The sequence below is a fragment of the Phaeodactylum tricornutum genome, chromosome 31 (assembly GCF_000150955.2).
Source record: "Phaeodactylum tricornutum CCAP 1055/1 chromosome 31, whole genome shotgun sequence".
Classification (NCBI taxonomy): Eukaryota; Bacillariophyta; class Bacillariophyceae; order Surirellales; family Neidiaceae; genus Phaeodactylum; species Phaeodactylum tricornutum.
This window is the reverse complement of record NC_011699.1, coordinates 850-17,566: the sequence shown is the minus strand read 5'-3', so window position 1 is coordinate 17,566 and position 16,717 is coordinate 850. Positions and strand designations below refer to the sequence as shown.

The window sequence follows — 16,717 nt, the reverse complement described above, 5'->3', positions numbered from 1 at the left end:
ATCATGAGGTTCGGGGAGACGTTCCCAAGCACGACTGGATGTATTCGGTGTACGGTAAATCGTCTGATGAGGATTCTCCTCCAGACATGCCTCTTGCTCGTGGTAAGCCTATGCGTATCACTACTTTTGTGGATGCTAACTTGTATCATGATTTGACTACAGGCCGTTCTACAACGGGTGTCTTGCATTTGGTTAATCAGACTCCTGTGTCTTGGTTTTCTAAACGACAGTCTACGGTTGAAACGGCTACGTATGGCTCTGAATTTGTTGCTGCTCGTTTGGCTACGGAGCAGATTATTGACATGTGTCTTACTCTACGTATGATGGGCATTCCCTTGGACGGTCCTGCTTGGCTCCTTGGCGACAATCAAAGCATTGTTACCAGCTCGACTTTGCCTCATTCTGTTCTCTCCAAACGACACAATGCGTTGGCATACCACCGCGTTCGCGAAGTGATCGCTTTTGGTATCATGCATTTTTTGTGGATTGAGGGTAAGGACAATGCAAGCGACGTGTTGACCAAACCTTTGGGTCACGCAGTTGCTTGGCCTTTGGTTCAGCCTTTGTTGTTTTGGAAAGGTGAGACGAAATCTCCCGTTCGTTCTGTTTCGAGTACCTCACAGTGGGGAGTGTCAACTGGAATGACAGTTTTGATTACCGGTTCGCACGATGGCGCGCACTACTTGGGTCGTGGCACCCAAGGCGAGCCTGTCAAAACTAATCTTGTGTGTTTGGCCACAAATCCCGACACGGATGGTTTTGGACAGGCGCAATCCCAGTTGAGTATTCAGAAACATGATGTGACTGTTTCGGGACTCGATCGTTGCCATGCTAAGGAGCATGGTAACTATGATGAATGTGCCCACGGTGCCGTGTATAACACCGTGGAGAATAGTGAAACGGACCACAATGGCGCTTGGCAGATCGTGGGGCCGAATGGAAAGTGAACAGATTAGCTCTTTAGTTTAGAGTTTATAAATCTTAACAACGATTGTGTGAAAACCATATTTGTTAGTTTGTATCTCTTTGTTAGAAGCCAGACGAGTCTTGATCACCTCGTGCTGTCTTCAGAAGCCAGGAGATACTTGACCTGTGACAATATCAAGAACAATTTCAACGAAAGAAAGAACAACGAAACAACGTAACGCGATCCAAAAGCAGTAACACAATCGCAACAGCCCCACGGACCGCAGGAGCCGACACAACCCTCCAGGCACAGCTACCTTCCGTTCTAAGCCATAAGGCACCGCTCCATAAGTACTACACATCTCCAGTGCTCCTCACCAGTGAAACTGGCTAGTTTTCTACATTGTCCAATGTAACTCACCAATAGTTTGGCTAAATAAAAAGAAGTCATACACAATGACATAACTTTTCTAACACGCCTATGTCCAGCGGTCTTAGTATTATACGCTATCCAGCGTATCTCACCGATAGATTGGTTCGGGTTTCGGTGTCATACCCAACGACAATATCGAAATTACCAGTCATAACTTATGACCTAACCATACACAATGGCTATCTGTTGTAAGACACACTCATTTTTGGGTGTGTATATAACCTAAACAACTGTCTACTTTCACACCCATACACAACGGCAAGTTCTCGTCCGACCACAGCGGCTCAATACCCGTGCGATCGTTTCGATCCGAACGGTTCCGCGACCATGGGGAAAACCCATGAAAGCTGTATCAAACAAGCCGCTTTCTCACCCGTTTCTCCCCACGAAGGTAAGAAACATCACCTACACATCCGTGTATGCATTGGGTCTGATAAACTCTGTTAATCTCACCGTAGTGGATACGTAGGTCCATATTTAGAGTACATTCCATACAGGACGTGATGATACGCAACATAAGAAGAAATTATAGGGGTTGTGACATACTACCTATGTCACATCACCAGATCCACTACCACTGGATTTGCTCAACCTCAAGCTTAAAATAAACGAGACTGCGTCTCTAATTATGTGCGTAAAGAGAGCGGTCTGACGGGTAACAAGATTTTTTCTGCGTGTCAAACCAGAGCCATTATACAGCCACGTCTCCCTTGTTCTTGCAACGTGCGGAATTAATTAAAACTTCAGCTTTGCAACACACAGGACTATGTCGCTTTACTATGAAATGTATTCTATCTATATCGCTTAGAAGTAAAGAAATCTCATTTTTCTAAGTTGTTCGCGAGAACCTCCTTTTATCTGATTGCTTCTTTCGCAGTATGTGAGCCGGTGATTTCGAATAGAAAAGTTTCTCTATTTTGTGTTGACGGAAACAGAGGAAGACGTCAACCAATAGGAGCATATTCGCCTTCGTAGCATACCAATCATTATCAAGCGCTCCTTGCGTCTCACATAACTCCTTTACTAGCTTTCACGCAACTCACAGTCAGTCCAACAATCATGTCGGTCAATCCAATTGCAACGACACTCATGCCTCTGTCCCAAGCTGTTTCTTGGTACCTTGTCCTTAATCAACCCCTTCTGCCTTCGCTTTCCAAAATCTCGACCTTTTACTGTGCCTGGGCTCTCTACAAAAAAATCGCCAAAGGCGATCAGAAAGAGCTAGGTCACATTAGTATGGGTATTCTGGCGGTGACTTCCTATTCCGGCAAGCGGTATGCTTCTCTAGCAGGCACGGTGCTCGTCTTGGCGAATTTTCTTCTCCCGGCATACTACGTCTTGTCATGGAGCGTGGAGAAGGTGGCAGAGAAACTCAAAAAGGATGTCACCAATAAAACAATCAAATGGGCTTACATCTTCAAGGCCTATTTTGTAAGCAACCTGGCTCTGTGGGGAATGGTGTGCTACAAACTTAGTCAGGGTGAACTTTTACCAGGAGAAGTTGTTGCGACATGAAAGTGTTCAATGCCCAAATCAGGAATAGAGACCAGACTCTGTAGCTTTTCAAAAAAAAATAATTTTTACAAGAACACATACATCTAGACTTCAGTCATCCCCGGTACGTTTGGTTTGTTTCCTGCATCACTTTCACTTCCGTCCTCTTGGCTATCTACGCACTCAGCCAATAGCCGAACAGGTATTCTATACAAAAGAACGCCTATCAAAGCTGCTGTTCCCAATTTCCCACCCCATCCGCCCAAAAAAAAACCATCCAAAGCCAACTGCGCCAATCCGGCCAAAGTCGCGGCCGAGACTATTGACATCATGGTCGGAAGCTCCTCCGGAGCGGCCATCGCTACAAAAGAACCACAGTATACTGGGCCAGTAGCCCATAATGGTAATGTCCATGCCACCAGGATCCCCGTTGCGCTCGAGGCAACAACCGAATGGGCCATACATTTCGCTAGAGAACCTTCAAGGCGAGCGAAAGTCAATCTCCAGAGCTTCATAAAGATGCTACCGACTATTGTTGTTGACAGGACTCGAAATAACTTGATTGGAAAGAATTCCTCTATGCTGGGAAAGCTTGATATATCGACGAGGGAAGCCTCCGGTGACGGAGCGACAACAATGATAGAAAGCACAAAATGCATGGTACAAGCACACAGCGCAATAAAACCCAGACGTCCGCCTATTCCGAGCAAAAAGCCTTTGTAGTCAAAGACGAGCACGACCAGAGCACAAAAGAATCCGAGTGATATCGCAGCAACAACACTGGGAATGACTTGCAAAGTTGCCATACCGGCAAAGGAACCGCAGAAAGCAGCTAGTGCCATATATTGTGGTAAGACAAGACCAGACACGAGACCAACCAAGCCTGACGCTGCAATGGAATTGAAGACTGAAAGGTAGTTGTGCAAACCAAACGTGGCAACCGTGGCTGCAACAATTACCAGGATAGTTTGTAGCTTGTGTAGCAACTGCCACCTCACTACTACCGTGTCGTCTTCCGAATCCCGTTCCTCTTCTCCTTCCCCTGTCACGGCAGGCAAGGTGTCCGGTTGCCGAGGATGCACTTCATCCTCATATTCAAAGACAATGTCTTTCAAATAATCGGACGATTCTAAATTGCAATTTAATGTCGCTGGTGATTCTTTGTCGCCATGTTCAGTGCTTCCCAGAGTGGTTTCGTCCATCTGCAAAGCAGCCTCCTCAACCCCAGCGGTGTCGATACAGTGGGTCATTATGATTTGGAGCTCAATGACAGTCGCCCAGATTTGTCTTTCTCTAAATGGACAGGATATTTTACGACCCTTATGTCTATCGAGGTCGTCGTTCTTTATTAAGCTGCTCTGTGACGGGAGATCCAGCAACTTTATGCTCGTGCTTCATCATCGGAGATGCTCTCAAATGCAACGGCCAAAATTTATGTGCGACGTGGCTAGTCCTTGATTGTTACTCGATGCGTAGAGGAGTAACTCAATATGCAGTCGTAGTGAAATCAGTCGTGCACCCTCTTTTGCTCCTAAAAAAAGGTAGTGTGGAGATCTGAATGTAAGCAGTAACAACAGTAAATGTGGTGAATCGAAGTGTACTATGAGCTTTTACCTCAATCCCTCGCCATCGACAAGAATTTTACTCGCGTGATGATAATTCGTTGAAGCTCGCGCTCTATCAAAGAGTAACGAAAGCGCCGTGCGGTTCGCTTTTTGACCGTGACAACTATGGAACGGAAGCGTGCTTAAAATGATCGTTAGACAGTCTTCTGTGATGTTCCAGAAACAGGACCAAAAAAAGGCGGTGACGTCATCAATCGAACGCGATCAAGCTATCACCAACCGGCAACCCGATCAAAATTAGCCTTCCGCAATCTGAGTCCGGCACCTTTGGTTAACTTTCTAATAAATGATATTGTGTAAGATAGATACAATTTAGTTGCTATTCACGAAAAAGTTCACCCAGCTATTCTCTCTATTATTGTACCGGAGATATTACTGGCACAGGCTCGTGTGTTACCATCGGCTTCGGGGTCAATTCAGTGCTGGGTTCTCCAATAAGATGGGTAAGCCCTCGGTACAGGACAACACCCAAGAGCGCCGCTGTGCCCAACTTACCGCCCCATCCTCCCAATAAGACTCCGGTCATTGCAACTTGACAAGCACCCGCCATCGCACAAGCCCCAACCAAGGACGTCAGTGTTGGCAGCTTACCCGGAGCTGACATACCGATAAAGGAACCGCAAAATATGGGACCAGCAGCGGCTGGAATTAACGCACTACCCAGTAGTCCAGTCGCTCCTACCGCACCGACGGAGGATCCAATTCGCTTTACGACAGGCTTCGACGACTGCCCCAACACTTGCTTCCAGCTACGCATAAAGATCCCTCCAGCGATGGTAGACAAAACAATAGATGGAAGTTGTGTAAATGAGCTAAGTAGCCTGCTGGGCGCGTATAGGCTTGGGTTGACGAGAGCGGCAACAGACGGAGTGGCGGGAGAAGCTGCCAGTAGCCCCCATGAACCCCTCGCCACAAACTGCATTGTGCAAGCCACTTGAGCCACGAATCCGAGTCTCCCTCCGCAACCCACCAGCCATCCTTTGCTGTCAAACAATCGCAGCATTCCAGCACAGCACACACCCAGCAAGCCACCAGCCAATATGCTGGGTACAACGGCAAACCGTACCATGCCTGCGAAACTCCCACACATGACCGCTAAAGCAAATTTTTCGGGTAGCCCCAAAGCGGCCGCGAGAGAGACCGCACTCGAGGCAGGAATGGGGCCGATATTCCCTACATTGTTCAACACGAAGGTTGCCAGTGTTCCGGTCCACACAGAAACGGCGGTTGGACCATACTGGAGTACAAGGGACGTCCGTTGTTCCAGAGGGACTGGCGAAGGTGCTTCGACACTATCTTCGATTACCAAAGACGAATTCTCATCCGGCGTTGAATGGGGTAGAGATTCTACAACAACGGTGGCTGGAAAGGCAGGGCCTGTCAGAACGGGGCTGCTACTCGCGGTTGGCAAAAGCGCAAGTGAAGGACGAGGTAACCACGCAACCGAAGATGATAGTAAGAGTGCAAGAGAGACGAACGCAAGCGAATTTCTAACAGTCAGCATTCGTACTGTCATTATGTTGTCTTGTGTGCCAATCCTTGGAGAGACCGTTGTCGCTCGTTGGAGGAGGTATGTTTGGATCGTTGATTGTGAAACGAAAAACAAATAACGAGAAAACACAGATCGAAAAAAAAATCATTTCACAGACAATTTTTTCTGTTACCGTGCGAACCGCTGGCTTCGGATACTTTACAGACGAATGCATAGTAGAACCCGGAGGTTTCGGGTTTCTTCAACTTGACCGTACACGGCTAGGTCTAATGGTATTAACAGTTTTTTTCCCATCGGCCTAGCCTGTGTGACAGTGAGTGAATGCTGAAATAAACAGTAAATCCTGAAACGACTAATTTAGGTCGGGGATATCTGTACCGTCCCCACGGCTCTGGCCGACGGAAAGATTCGACATTGAATGCAAAAATCGAGTTAAGTTGCGCAACGCCTCCGCATCAACTGCTGGACTTTCTGACTCTTGCTCGGCAGCATCCTCCCGTGCCGTTTGACGGCCGTATGCTTGTGCTGCTGCCCCCGTTCGTTGGACTTTGGAAAAAGCAGACAACAAGTCATCTTTCGATATAGGTCGCATGGGAGCATTTCCTATTGTCTGATCCAGAGCTACACTTTCGCCCATGACACGCTTCCGAGCATATTCGGCGGTGCGCTCCTGTATCCCAACCATGGCTGCAGCCTTGCACAACTCTTTTAAGTCGCTTCCCGAATAGTTCACCGTTGCCTTAGCCAATTCCGGAAGACATGCTCGTGCGTCCATTGACAATTTCTCTTCCTGTAGAAATATATTTAAAATAGCCTGACGCCCTGCGACATTCGGTAGTGGGACGTGGAAAGTACGCGGCATGCGCCGTTGAATGGCTGGATCAATCGTCTGCGGCTTGTTTGTCGCCCCCAGCACCATGACTCTCGAATTGGTGGAGGTAGCAACACCGTCCCATAGTATCAGAAACTCGGATTTAATTGTATCGAGATACTGTGCACCTTCACCAGCATTGGCTTTCAGAAACGTATCGATCTCGTCGATGAACAAGATGGCAGGCTGTAATTTGTGGGCCAGTGAAAAGGCACCGGCAATGAGTTTGTTCGATTCCCCTACCCATTTGTTCAAGAGTTTTGACAGCTGCAGAGGAATGAATACGGCTTCGGATTCTTTGGCCAACGCCTTGGCGAGCATAGTCTTACCAGTTCCTAATATGACCAAGTTGGATGAGAGAGTAAGTGAGAGGTTTCTCGATTAAAACAGGGGCGTGTTTGTGCTGTGTGCGTTACCATTGACGTACCCGGTCGTCCGTAGAGGAGAATGCCTTTGCAAGGCTGTACGAGTTTCCCGGTAAATAGTTCCGGATGGACCAACGGCAGCACCGCCAATTCGTAGATTTCTGTCTTGGTGGAATCCAAACCTCCAATTTCGGCAAAATTGGTTTCTATATCGTCTGGATCGAGAATCTCGTTCGCTATTTGCAGCTCGTACGAATTGAGCTGCGGCAATTGAGTGTTGCCGCGATTCCGTTTTTGGAGGATCCGTTGCAACCCTTTGTATACTTCCTTTGAAGACGGTTGGTCGGTATCTGTCAGTTGTTGCGGTGTCAAGTACCGATCTATCAGCCAACGGGCAAGCAGACCCGTCACAATGGCGTATCCGATCGTGATCGACAGCTCGACGATTAGGTCAATATTCGTTTCTTTGGTGCTTCTGCTGGAAAGGTCTTTCTTTTCTGTGCTTCTTTCCGCCAGTACTGAAGTCTCGGCAGCGCCGATTGATTCCAGCAAGGTCATAGATGGACGGAAGGATCCAAGCAACAATTCCACTTGGTTCCAGGAACGATGCAGCAAGGACGCGAAGTGATTACAGAGGGACATGGTCGCGATCGTATAATATACAGAATTGGCTTTTAAAATTGTACAGAATTGCTGTTGGCGTTCCGTCGATATGAGCAGCCGGAACTAAAGTGTGTTACTGTGTGTAAGGGCACTCAGAGGGGGAGGTAAACTGTCTGCTGGCAGTGAGAAGAAACCTGCCGACTCCAGTGAATTGTTGTTGATCCAACTGGAATGAAAATTCGAGTCGACGGGCGTCCCAACACTTTTACAGTGTTCGTCAACGGACCTCTCTGTCACACGTCGGGAGTGACCCATAGTTCGCTTAGTGACACGAAGACGCGCAAACCAATTGTCTTGATTGGTCATTCGAAGTCTACGAATGCTGAGTGACGATAATGCAAATAGTAAAGCTATGAAATCGTATATCGACAGTGACATTGGTACGGACATACCTATCGTTTCGCGTCCTTCGTGGCTCAGCACACCTTGCTGTCACGATGACGGCGAGTGCGTGTCTACTCATCACCCCACACTACCTGTAAGCACTAACTGTAAACAGGACAAACACAACGACTTGACCATGAAACAGTCGCGTACTCGTGCTAGTTTCGTGCCAATCCTCTTTCTTGTCCTCCGTACTTCTGCAATCATTAACAGTGTTACCGCTTTTCTGGCAACGTCGGCTCGTCTCGCTGCGTCTCGTCCCGTTTTCACTTCCGGTGGCCGCAAGTCCTTTGGCAGTCAGTCTACCAGAGCTTCTTTCTCTTATTCTCGTCGATTTTCACATCTGGCCATGACTGGGATTAATCCTCCCGTCGCTCGTCGCGACGAGGATCGTGTCATTTACGTAGGTGCGGCGCCGGAAGGCTGGAAGAAGGAACTTCCCCGACAGTCCGAATCATCCACAGAAAGGCTGCTGGACCCTCCGACGGCGATTCCGGATCCGTACGGTTGGATGCGCGATGAAAAACGCGAGAACAAGGATATCCTGGATCATCTCGAGGCAGAGAATGCTTACACAGAAAGTCTAACTTCGCATTTGGAAGGGTTGCGTCAGACTCTATATGATGAAATGCTCGCGGCAATTCAGGAAACGGACTACACCACGCCCCGTCCTCACGGTGACTGGTACTACTACACTCGCACCTTTGAGGGAAAGTCCTACACTACGCATGTGCGGGCGCCGCGCCAACCGGATACTCCGCTTTCCATTCAATGGGACAGAAAGGCAGAATCTCCTATTCTACCCGGCGAGCAAATCACCTTGGACGTCAACGTACTGGCCGAAGGGAAAAAGTATTGTTCCACGGGATCGGTCACTAAATCACCTTCGCAAAAATACTTGGCCTATTCGGCTGATTTCACCGGCGGAGAAACATGTGTAATGTATGTCAAGGACTTGACGAGTGGAGATATTGTAGATCACGACGAAACACTCGAAATGTCTGGTTCGATTCGATGGGGTGCGGACGACAACGAGCTATTCTATTTGAAAATGGATGAAGCGCACCGCCCGTATCAAGTCTACCGTCGTCGACTGGGCAACAACGATCCAGATGAAATGCTTTTGGAAGAAAAAGGTAATTTTTGTGTTTTGATGTGGACGCTTCCGGTTGGACTGCAACTCAACCACGTTCCAATTTTGAAGACGAACTGTACTGGATGGGAATCTCCAAATCGCTCGACGGCAAGTACTTGTTTATTGAAGTCTCGTCCAAAGAGACATCGGAAATCCACTTTTTGGACTTGACAGATCCGAACGCCAACTTGCAGTGCGTCGCGCCTCGCCGATTGAAAGTGCTCTACGACGTCGAGCACCGCAATGGTCGTTGGTGGATCGAATCCAATGTAGGCGGTTTACCAGATATGGCGTTGTGGGCAGCTCCAGCCAATGCTCACTGTGCCGATGAATGGCAGCTCGTTACGGACGCTGCTGGCGTAGCGCTCTTTGAGGGCGGTGAAGACCGAGCGTTGTCGGCGATTACCTGCTTTCAAGACTTTGTCGTTATGCAAGGTCGTGAAGGTGGATTACCACGGGTGTGGATTGCCGCCATGGATGGAGATAGCGTGCAAACGTTTCAACAACTCTTGTTTGACGAGGATGCCTATGACGCTGGCGTTGGTACCCACTACGAATACGATACAAGAAAGATTGCGGTTGCTTACGATTCGCTCGTAACGCCAACGCAATCTCTAGAGATTGACTTGGCCAATACAAACGAGCGCACGGTTCTCAAAGAAAGGGCTGTTCCAGGATACGATAAGGAACTGTACGCCTGTGAACGCACGACTGTCAAGTCCCGGGACGGAAGCGTAGACATTCCGGTAAGCCTTGTCTATCGCAAAGACGTTATGGAAGATCATCTTCAATCCGGGAAGGCCGTTCACACTCATTTGTATGGCTACGGCTCTTATGGAGCTTGTATCGAAGCCGACTTTCGTTCCACTCGGCTGCCTTTGCTGAACAGGGGCGTTATTTACGTTATTGCACACATTCGGGGCGGCGGAGAGATGGGACGCAAGTGGTACGAAGAGCCCAACGGTGCCAAATATCTTTGCAAGAAGAATACCTTTGATGATTTCGTGGATGTTGCCAAGTGGTTGATCAGCGATCGCAAACTTACATCGCCGGATGTGCTATCGTGCGAAGGACGGAGTGCGGGTGGGCTTTTGATTGGCTCCAGTATCAATCAAGCTCCTGAGCTTTTTCAGATGGCCATTCTTGGTGTCCCTTTTGTGGATGTGCTATGTACTATGGTTGATGCGAGTATTCCTCTGACGGCTGTAGAATGGGAAGGTAAGAGACTAGTAGGACTTCTTTTGGTGGATAATGCGTCAATCGTCGCCTCATTTCTTGTACTTCTTATAGAATGGGGGAACCCGAACGAAGAAAAGTACCACCAATACATGAAGGAGTATTGCCCCGTCCAAAACGTAAAGAAAGCCAGGTACCCTTCCTGCCTGCTAACGGGGGGCCTGCATGATCCTCGAGTACAGTACTGGGAACCGTCCAAGTTTGCTGCCACGCTTCGTCATACCCAGTCCAACGAATCTGGCCCAGTTTGTGTCAAGATGGATATGAGTGCGGGTCATTTTAGCGCCAGTGACCGATACAAGTACTTGAAAGAGCTTGCCTTTGACTACGCTTTCCTTCTCGATCAGGTTGGACTTGCTAAGTACGAAGTCGATAAACCTGCCAAAGGTTCTAGCTAGATACTTCAAAACTTATACTGATCACTAGAACCCATTCAGGCTAATTTATTTTGTTTGTGATGGTGTGTAGATCAAAGGGCTGAAGCATCACGCTATTCGTCATCAGAATATTGGTACTTGGTTGAATAGCTCCGCTCCGTGTCAATTTGTCCACCTGTGCGCGACAGCCCATTGAAGCTTCTCTTTCTTTTGTTCTTTTCCTTGGTAAAATTTTTCCCTCTTACAGTCAATAGCTTTGCACTAGACTGTGCACCATAGCCGTTGTCACCAAACAAACCTTCGTACGAATTATCAGCCATAGCACCGCCGTCTTTGACTGCAACACGCCCCCAAAACTCGGAGTCAACACGCTGAAAGGGCTTTCCTTTCGATAATGCTTGCGCGCCATCCGTCCCGGCGGCAGCCTTAATCTCTACCTTTTTCTTTTCAGCGGATGGTCTCCATTCGTGCGCAGCCTTTGCGGCTTCTTGAGCCTTTTTCGCGGCATCCCGACGCTTAAGTTTTATACGTTCTTGTATATCGTTTTCGTCTTCGGATTCTTCGTCGGAGCTCGATGAGTCTGAGTCACTACCGTCGGAGGATGACACTTCTACCGACGAAACGTCTGAAACTTCAACATCACTGACGTTCGAGTCGCTATCTTCCGGCGAAACGACTCCAGCTTTTGCCTCAAGACGAACCTTCTTCGTTGGAGGCGGCGCTTCATCCTCGGAACTCGACGAAGGGTCGACGTCACTGCTTTTTGAAATAGCAATTTCAGTCTTTGTTCGGCGCTTGCTCTTTGTAGACGAGTCTGCCATCTCCTGCGGCGACGACCCTGCCTTGCCTTTTGCTTTCTTTGTCGTGACAGCAATTTTCTTAGAGATACGGGGAGCATCATCATCATCGCTTGATTCGCTATCACTACTAGAACTTGAATCAGATTCCGATGAACAGTTATCCGAAGATTTCTCAGGATGAGATTTTGCAAGGGAGTCTGGTTTTTTCACAGTGCTTTTGGAATCATCGGTACTCGATTCGCTGTCAGAGGAGGATGAGGAAGATGTACCGATAGATTTTTTACTAGAGGCTTGCATTTTGCTAGCAGGGGTCTTGGTGCTCGCTTCAACTTCCTCCGACTCCGATGAAGAAGATGAGTCTGATGATTCCGAACTATTTCTATCTCCCGCCCTCTGCGTCGCTCTGTGCATCTCTATTTTCTCTTCCGGTTTCGCCTCGTCAGAATCTTCACTGCCAGAGGCTTCGTGACTTTCGACTGCCTCCCATGTGAGTTTCCGCAAGACTACTTTGCCACCGACGTCAATACCCTTGGCTGATAGTTCTTTCCGAAAGCTAGCTGCGGTTTTCGCGTACTTCTGACTTTGCAAAAAGGCAAGAACCGCCATGGCCATGTTCACCTCATCGTTTGCCTTAGTCTCTATCATTGTGTTATACTCTAACCAGAAGAAAATTGCTCATGCGCCCTCCTTGCTGGCAGGCTTAGAAAGAACAAATGCAAGATGTGAGATGGTGAGAGCTGAAACCGACACAACGCAGGCAACTGGAGAAACGACGCAAGCGGTAGGCTTACTTTGGATGGCAATGGCAAGCAAAACCGAGTGGCGGCCAGATAAAAATATAAATAAGTACGCGCAACGAAAATTGCAAATCTTAGTTTACCTCTTTACCGCTCTTACTTTGCATCTGGCCGTCACACGGGAATATTGGATGTTGCTCGATTGCAACAGCACCAGCACTCGGCCGCCTCTTCGCCATGGAGTTCACTTCTTCACTTTGCTCTAGGTATGTACGGTTTAAACCCAAGGTTGATCCAACGTGGTGGAATGACTTTCCCTTCTACCTCTTCTTGTATTATCTAATCTTACTCATCTTTTATATCTGTTTTTTTCAGTCGGAAGTCAATTTTTAGAAACCTTTAACCTTTACTTTTCGTCATCATGGCATACGTTCCCCCCGTAAAGAAGGACGTCGCTCTGTCCGAGGAAGAAGTTGTGCACCGTATTCGCATCACTCTGACTTCGCGTAACGTCACCAACCTTGAAAAGGTCTGCGCCGACCTCAAGAAAGGGGCTGTCGACAAGAATTTGCACGTTTCCGGCCCAGTCCGAATGCCGACCAAGATTTTGCGGATTACCACCCGTAAGGCTCCTTCCGGTGAGGGTACGAACACATGGGATCGTTTCGAAATGCGGATTCACAAGCGTCTGATTGACCTCCATGCCCCATCCGCTGTTGTGAAGCAGATCACTAACATCAGCATTGAACCCGGTGTCGAGGTTGACGTAACCATAAATGATCGTTAGACTATTAAAGACAATAGTGTCACCTTGAATTGGTAAAACCTTGTTTCGCGCTGAGCTGAAAACGAATCAAGGCTCCATTGGAGTTGTTCGAGTAGCATAGTTAGCACACAATCATCGGTTTTTCAGTAGTATCAACCGCTTCGAGATTGGACAGTTGCAGGGCTTCTGTTTCCTCGGAAAACCAAATTTACTACTGACCGTGAATTTCGGCAAAAAGTAAACGTATTCCTCTGCTAACCCAAAATGAAGTGATGAGTAAGGTGATATAGGTCTTGTTTTTGCAAGGAGTCGTCGCGAGAGTTTACCGCTAGCTAGAGTGCATATTGGGTATACCAACGGCGTCTGTCCGCCCTTAGCCGGGACGAGATGTGACACGACAGTCGCTATAGGAGTATCCAGGAATGAATCAAACACGGTACGGGTTCGCAAAATCTGATGCTAACATGCGAACTCTCAAGCACCTTCAGCCTGCAGAACCCAATGCAAAGAACAGTCGAATCGTAGGCAGTTGTATCTCTCCATTGATCTTTGTCCATGATAAAAAGGTCGGCTCATACTACTGGTCTGAGTTCTCATTAAACGCACGGAACATATCATCATTACAGCAAGCTCCATACATCTCAAGTAAAATAAGCATGACGGATATGATTTCCAAAGGCCCGTCTCTCGTGTTTGGTGCTTCGGGCGAACAAGGCCGAGTTGTTGTTGAAGGTTTAGTCGACACAGGCTACTCTCCAGTATATGCGTTCACACGTTTAAAGCACGATACCTATTTGACAGACGCAATCGGGGCCAAGCTGATTACAGGTGATTTGGAAAATCCTGATGACGTCCGCATCGCCCTGAGGCAAACACGAGCGCAGACTGTCTACCTCGTGACGACTACCGCCTTACCCACGGAAATTGGCCAAACAACAGGATTTTCCGCCGCTGCCACTGCAGAATTTCAAGCCATTGTCAACTTTTTTCATCTCTTAAAAGCAGTGTACGATGAAGACAAATTACCTCGTCATGTGGTGCTTTCCACTCGGGACAACGTTCAAGAAGTCACGCGCAAGAATTTCGAGGAAACAGGAGATATCTGGATTGATCCATTGGACGACGGTAGTATTGTTCCCCATTATAGTGCCAAGGGAAAGGGTGCTCAGTACGCGCTTAAGTACTTAGATGACATTGGGGATCTTAAACTTACTTGCCTCGCTTTACCGTTCATGTATTCCAATTTCTTGGGATTCTTTTGTCCCCTTCCAAACGAAGGGCGCACTCAATGGGTTCTCTCGGCCTCACTTGGCGAAGGCAAAGTAGACATGATGGGAAGTGCCGATCTCGCTGCGATTGTTCGTAAGTACCTGTGGTCGCATTGAATCTGGAATTGGGCACTCTTCGCTAACAACCAGACATTCACTTATATTGTCGTTGACAGCCAACATCTTTGCGAATTCCGACAAGTACGACGGCGAGATCATTCGTCTTGTTGGCGAACGTCTCACAATCGATGAAGTGGCAGGGGCTTTTGCAGATTTGTTTGGCAAAGATGTCATTTATAACCCGCTTACGCCTGCCGAGGTAGCGGCACTTCCTTTTGCCGCGGCTCCGGCAATGGCACAAATGTGTCAATTTTTGGGCGATCCCCGATCCTTGCAGCACGATTTGGAAGTGAGCAAAGAAGTCGCTTTTCCGAAGCAACTCCAGCGATTTGAAGACTGGTTACTTACACATTCAGACTCGACGGCGTTTACGCAGGTTGGATTGGACGTAGATGCGCCTGACATAGAATCTGTCACAGTCTTTGGCGCGACCAGTTCAGAAGGAGTGTCGGTTGTCAAGGGGCTTCTGGCTGATACACGCAAGTCGTACCGCATTCGCGCCACGACACGTCATTTGGACTCAGAAAAGGCCAAAGCTCTGCAGAAGCTGGACCCGTCTCGTATCGATTTAGTGTATGCAGACTTCGACGATATTGACTCCTGTCGTGCCGCTCTGGCTGGTGAATTCTCACAAGGTGTCTTTCTAGCCACAGATTTTTACGAAGACGCGGCGCAGGACATGGAAGCCGAAGAACAGCACGCCAAAAATGTTATAGATGCCTGCGAAGCTGCCAAGAACGTGAAGCACGTGGTCTTCTCGACAATGGAGTCGGTAGAAGAAATGAATCAAAAACTAAATCTCGGATTACCAAAAGTTATCGACAACAAAGGGAAAGAAGGAACAATTGTGCAGTTTGATGCAAAGGCTCGAGCGGCGGCCTACGCGCGCACTAAGAAGATTTCGGTAACTTATGTTTTGATGCCGTGCTATTCTGAGGTCTTTTTCGATATGATCGAGAAACGCATCGAACAAGGGAAGGAGAAGCTGGTTTTGACTATTCCTCTGAAAAACGATGCGAAGGTCATGTGTATGAGTGTTGACGAGCTTGGCCCTGCGGTAGCCAACATTTTCGATAGTTACCAAGTTTATGCAGGCCATGAAATCGGCCTTGTTACCGACTTCGTTTCTGTTGCAGAAGTCAAGGATTTGATCGCGGAAATTTTCCTCGCCAATGAGAAAGATGCAATGACACTAGAAACTGAGGAAGTATCATCCGACGATTGGATAGAGGCCAAAGATACTTATATGAAGGATTTGGGACAAATGTTTGCTTACATGTCTCATTCGGATGCTGTCAAAATGCGCCGATCAATTGCAAAGACAATGAAGCTTGTCCCAGAAGCTCGTGCGCTCCGACAATGGGTCGAACAGAACCGAGAGAATGTAGCTTTCCGCGAAAAGCTTGGTCTCCGCTGATACAGCCGTGTCAAGCTTCATGAAAGACCCTCTAGGATGGAGAAGTTCAAACTGAAAGGAATGGATGCATATTCTTCACATAAATGTTAATGAAGCAAGTTACAGTTTCCGTCTTTGTTAAACCTCCATTGTGGCAACCTAAAAGGGCGCGTTCTCGGGGCCGGAAAGTCTTCCCATGAATGCCAACATTTCGATATTGACAGTAAGCCGAATGACTGTGAGATCTAAGGTCGCTTGTGATGGAGCTTGCTGATACCACGCCAGCGAAGCAAACTGTGAAGCTCTCATTTAAAGTTCGAAAATTGTGTTAGGACAGGTGAGATAATTTACAGTTAGCTCACAAAGAAAAAACTGCAATGAACTTTGTGGCCGAAACTGTTGATAAGGCTCTTATATAAATCGGCTGCACACGGCGGTTTGTAAATGAGTGTTGTCTTAGCAGTAGTATTGCACCACTTACTAGGGCGTTTACGACAATCTAACGTTCGAGTGCATTCAATCGCTAGATTATAGATTAATTGCGTGTATAATCTATACTGTTTCCTGCTTGTTGGAACCAGACTAAATCCATGGGACTTGATGTATGAAAATTAATGTAGCGAGATCCAATGTTAGAATTGGAGTTCTT

At 47.7% G+C, this 16,717-nt stretch overlaps 8 protein-coding genes across 8 annotated transcripts; 4 read left to right on the top strand and 4 right to left on the bottom strand.

The window, feature by feature from the left end:
• Positions 1-2,398: 2,398 nt before the first annotated feature.
• On the top strand, positions 2,399-2,854 carry PHATRDRAFT_41504 (predicted protein; the record flags this gene model as incomplete). Its single annotated transcript, XM_002185472.1, has 1 exon — positions 2,399-2,854. The coding sequence occupies one exon, from the start codon at positions 2,399-2,401 to the stop codon at positions 2,852-2,854; it is 456 nt and encodes a 151-aa protein (XP_002185508.1).
• Positions 2,855-2,896: 42 nt separating this feature from the next.
• Positions 2,897-4,528, bottom strand: PHATRDRAFT_50531 (predicted protein). The gene is made up of 2 exons (XM_002185436.1): positions 4,448-4,528; positions 2,897-4,387 (listed from the first exon to the last, which is right to left on the bottom strand). The coding sequence occupies exon 2, from the start codon at positions 4,081-4,083 to the stop codon at positions 2,938-2,940; it is 1,146 nt and encodes a 381-aa protein (XP_002185472.1). The 5' UTR covers positions 4,084-4,387; positions 4,448-4,528; the 3' UTR covers positions 2,897-2,937.
• A 285-nt stretch (positions 4,529-4,813) lies between these two features.
• Positions 4,814-6,033, bottom strand: PHATRDRAFT_50530 (predicted protein; the record flags this gene model as incomplete). The annotated part of the gene is made up of 1 exon (XM_002185435.1): positions 4,814-6,033. Exon 1 carries the CDS (start codon positions 5,972-5,974, stop codon positions 4,814-4,816), a length of 1,161 nt encoding a protein of 386 aa, XP_002185471.1. The 5' UTR covers positions 5,975-6,033.
• Positions 6,034-6,302: 269 nt separating this feature from the next.
• On the bottom strand, positions 6,303-7,744 carry PHATRDRAFT_41501 (predicted protein; the record flags this gene model as incomplete). Its single annotated transcript, XM_002185434.1, has 2 exons — positions 6,303-7,156; positions 7,249-7,744. The coding sequence occupies 2 exons, from the start codon at positions 7,742-7,744 to the stop codon at positions 6,303-6,305; spliced, it is 1,350 nt and encodes a 449-aa protein (XP_002185470.1).
• Positions 7,745-8,332: 588 nt separating this feature from the next.
• Positions 8,333-10,945, top strand: PHATRDRAFT_24161 (predicted protein; the record flags this gene model as incomplete). The annotated part of the gene is made up of 3 exons (XM_002185471.1): positions 8,333-9,369; positions 9,438-10,586; positions 10,659-10,945. Coding segments are annotated over exons 1-3 (2,436 nt in total), but the record flags the coding sequence as incomplete, so codon positions are not given.
• Positions 10,946-11,094: 149 nt separating this feature from the next.
• On the bottom strand, positions 11,095-12,757 carry PHATRDRAFT_50527 (predicted protein; the record flags this gene model as incomplete). The annotated part of the gene is made up of 2 exons (XM_002185433.1): positions 11,095-12,419; positions 12,679-12,757. 2 exons carry the CDS (start codon positions 12,755-12,757, stop codon positions 11,095-11,097), a joined length of 1,404 nt encoding a protein of 467 aa, XP_002185469.1.
• Positions 12,758-12,893: 136 nt separating this feature from the next.
• PHATRDRAFT_51291 (predicted protein) lies at positions 12,894-13,337 on the top strand. The gene has a single exon (XM_002185470.1). The coding sequence runs from the start codon at positions 12,940-12,942 to the stop codon at positions 13,303-13,305; it is 366 nt and encodes a 121-aa protein (XP_002185506.1). The 5' UTR covers positions 12,894-12,939; the 3' UTR covers positions 13,306-13,337.
• Positions 13,338-13,830: 493 nt separating this feature from the next.
• On the top strand, positions 13,831-16,198 carry PHATRDRAFT_50525 (predicted protein). Its single transcript, XM_002185469.1, has 2 exons — positions 13,831-14,646; positions 14,729-16,198. The coding sequence occupies exons 1-2, from the start codon at positions 13,941-13,943 to the stop codon at positions 16,087-16,089; spliced, it is 2,067 nt and encodes a 688-aa protein (XP_002185505.1). The 5' UTR covers positions 13,831-13,940; the 3' UTR covers positions 16,090-16,198.
• The last annotated feature ends 519 nt before the right edge of the window (positions 16,199-16,717 follow it).

Excerpts from the sequence above, each read along its gene's own strand:
- PHATRDRAFT_50531 (XM_002185436.1), bottom strand. The coding sequence starts at position 4,083 with ATGACCCACTGTATCGACACCGCTGGGGTTGAGGAGGCTGCTTTGCAG.
- PHATRDRAFT_51291 (XM_002185470.1), top strand. The coding sequence starts at position 12,940 with ATGGCATACGTTCCCCCCGTAAAGAAGGACGTCGCTCTGTCCGAGGAA.
- PHATRDRAFT_50525 (XM_002185469.1), top strand. The coding sequence starts at position 13,941 with ATGACGGATATGATTTCCAAAGGCCCGTCTCTCGTGTTTGGTGCTTCG. Across the intron at positions 14,647-14,728 it reads CGATCTCGCTGCGATTGTTC|CCAACATCTTTGCGAATTCC; the intron begins GTAAGTACCTGT and ends TGTCGTTGACAG.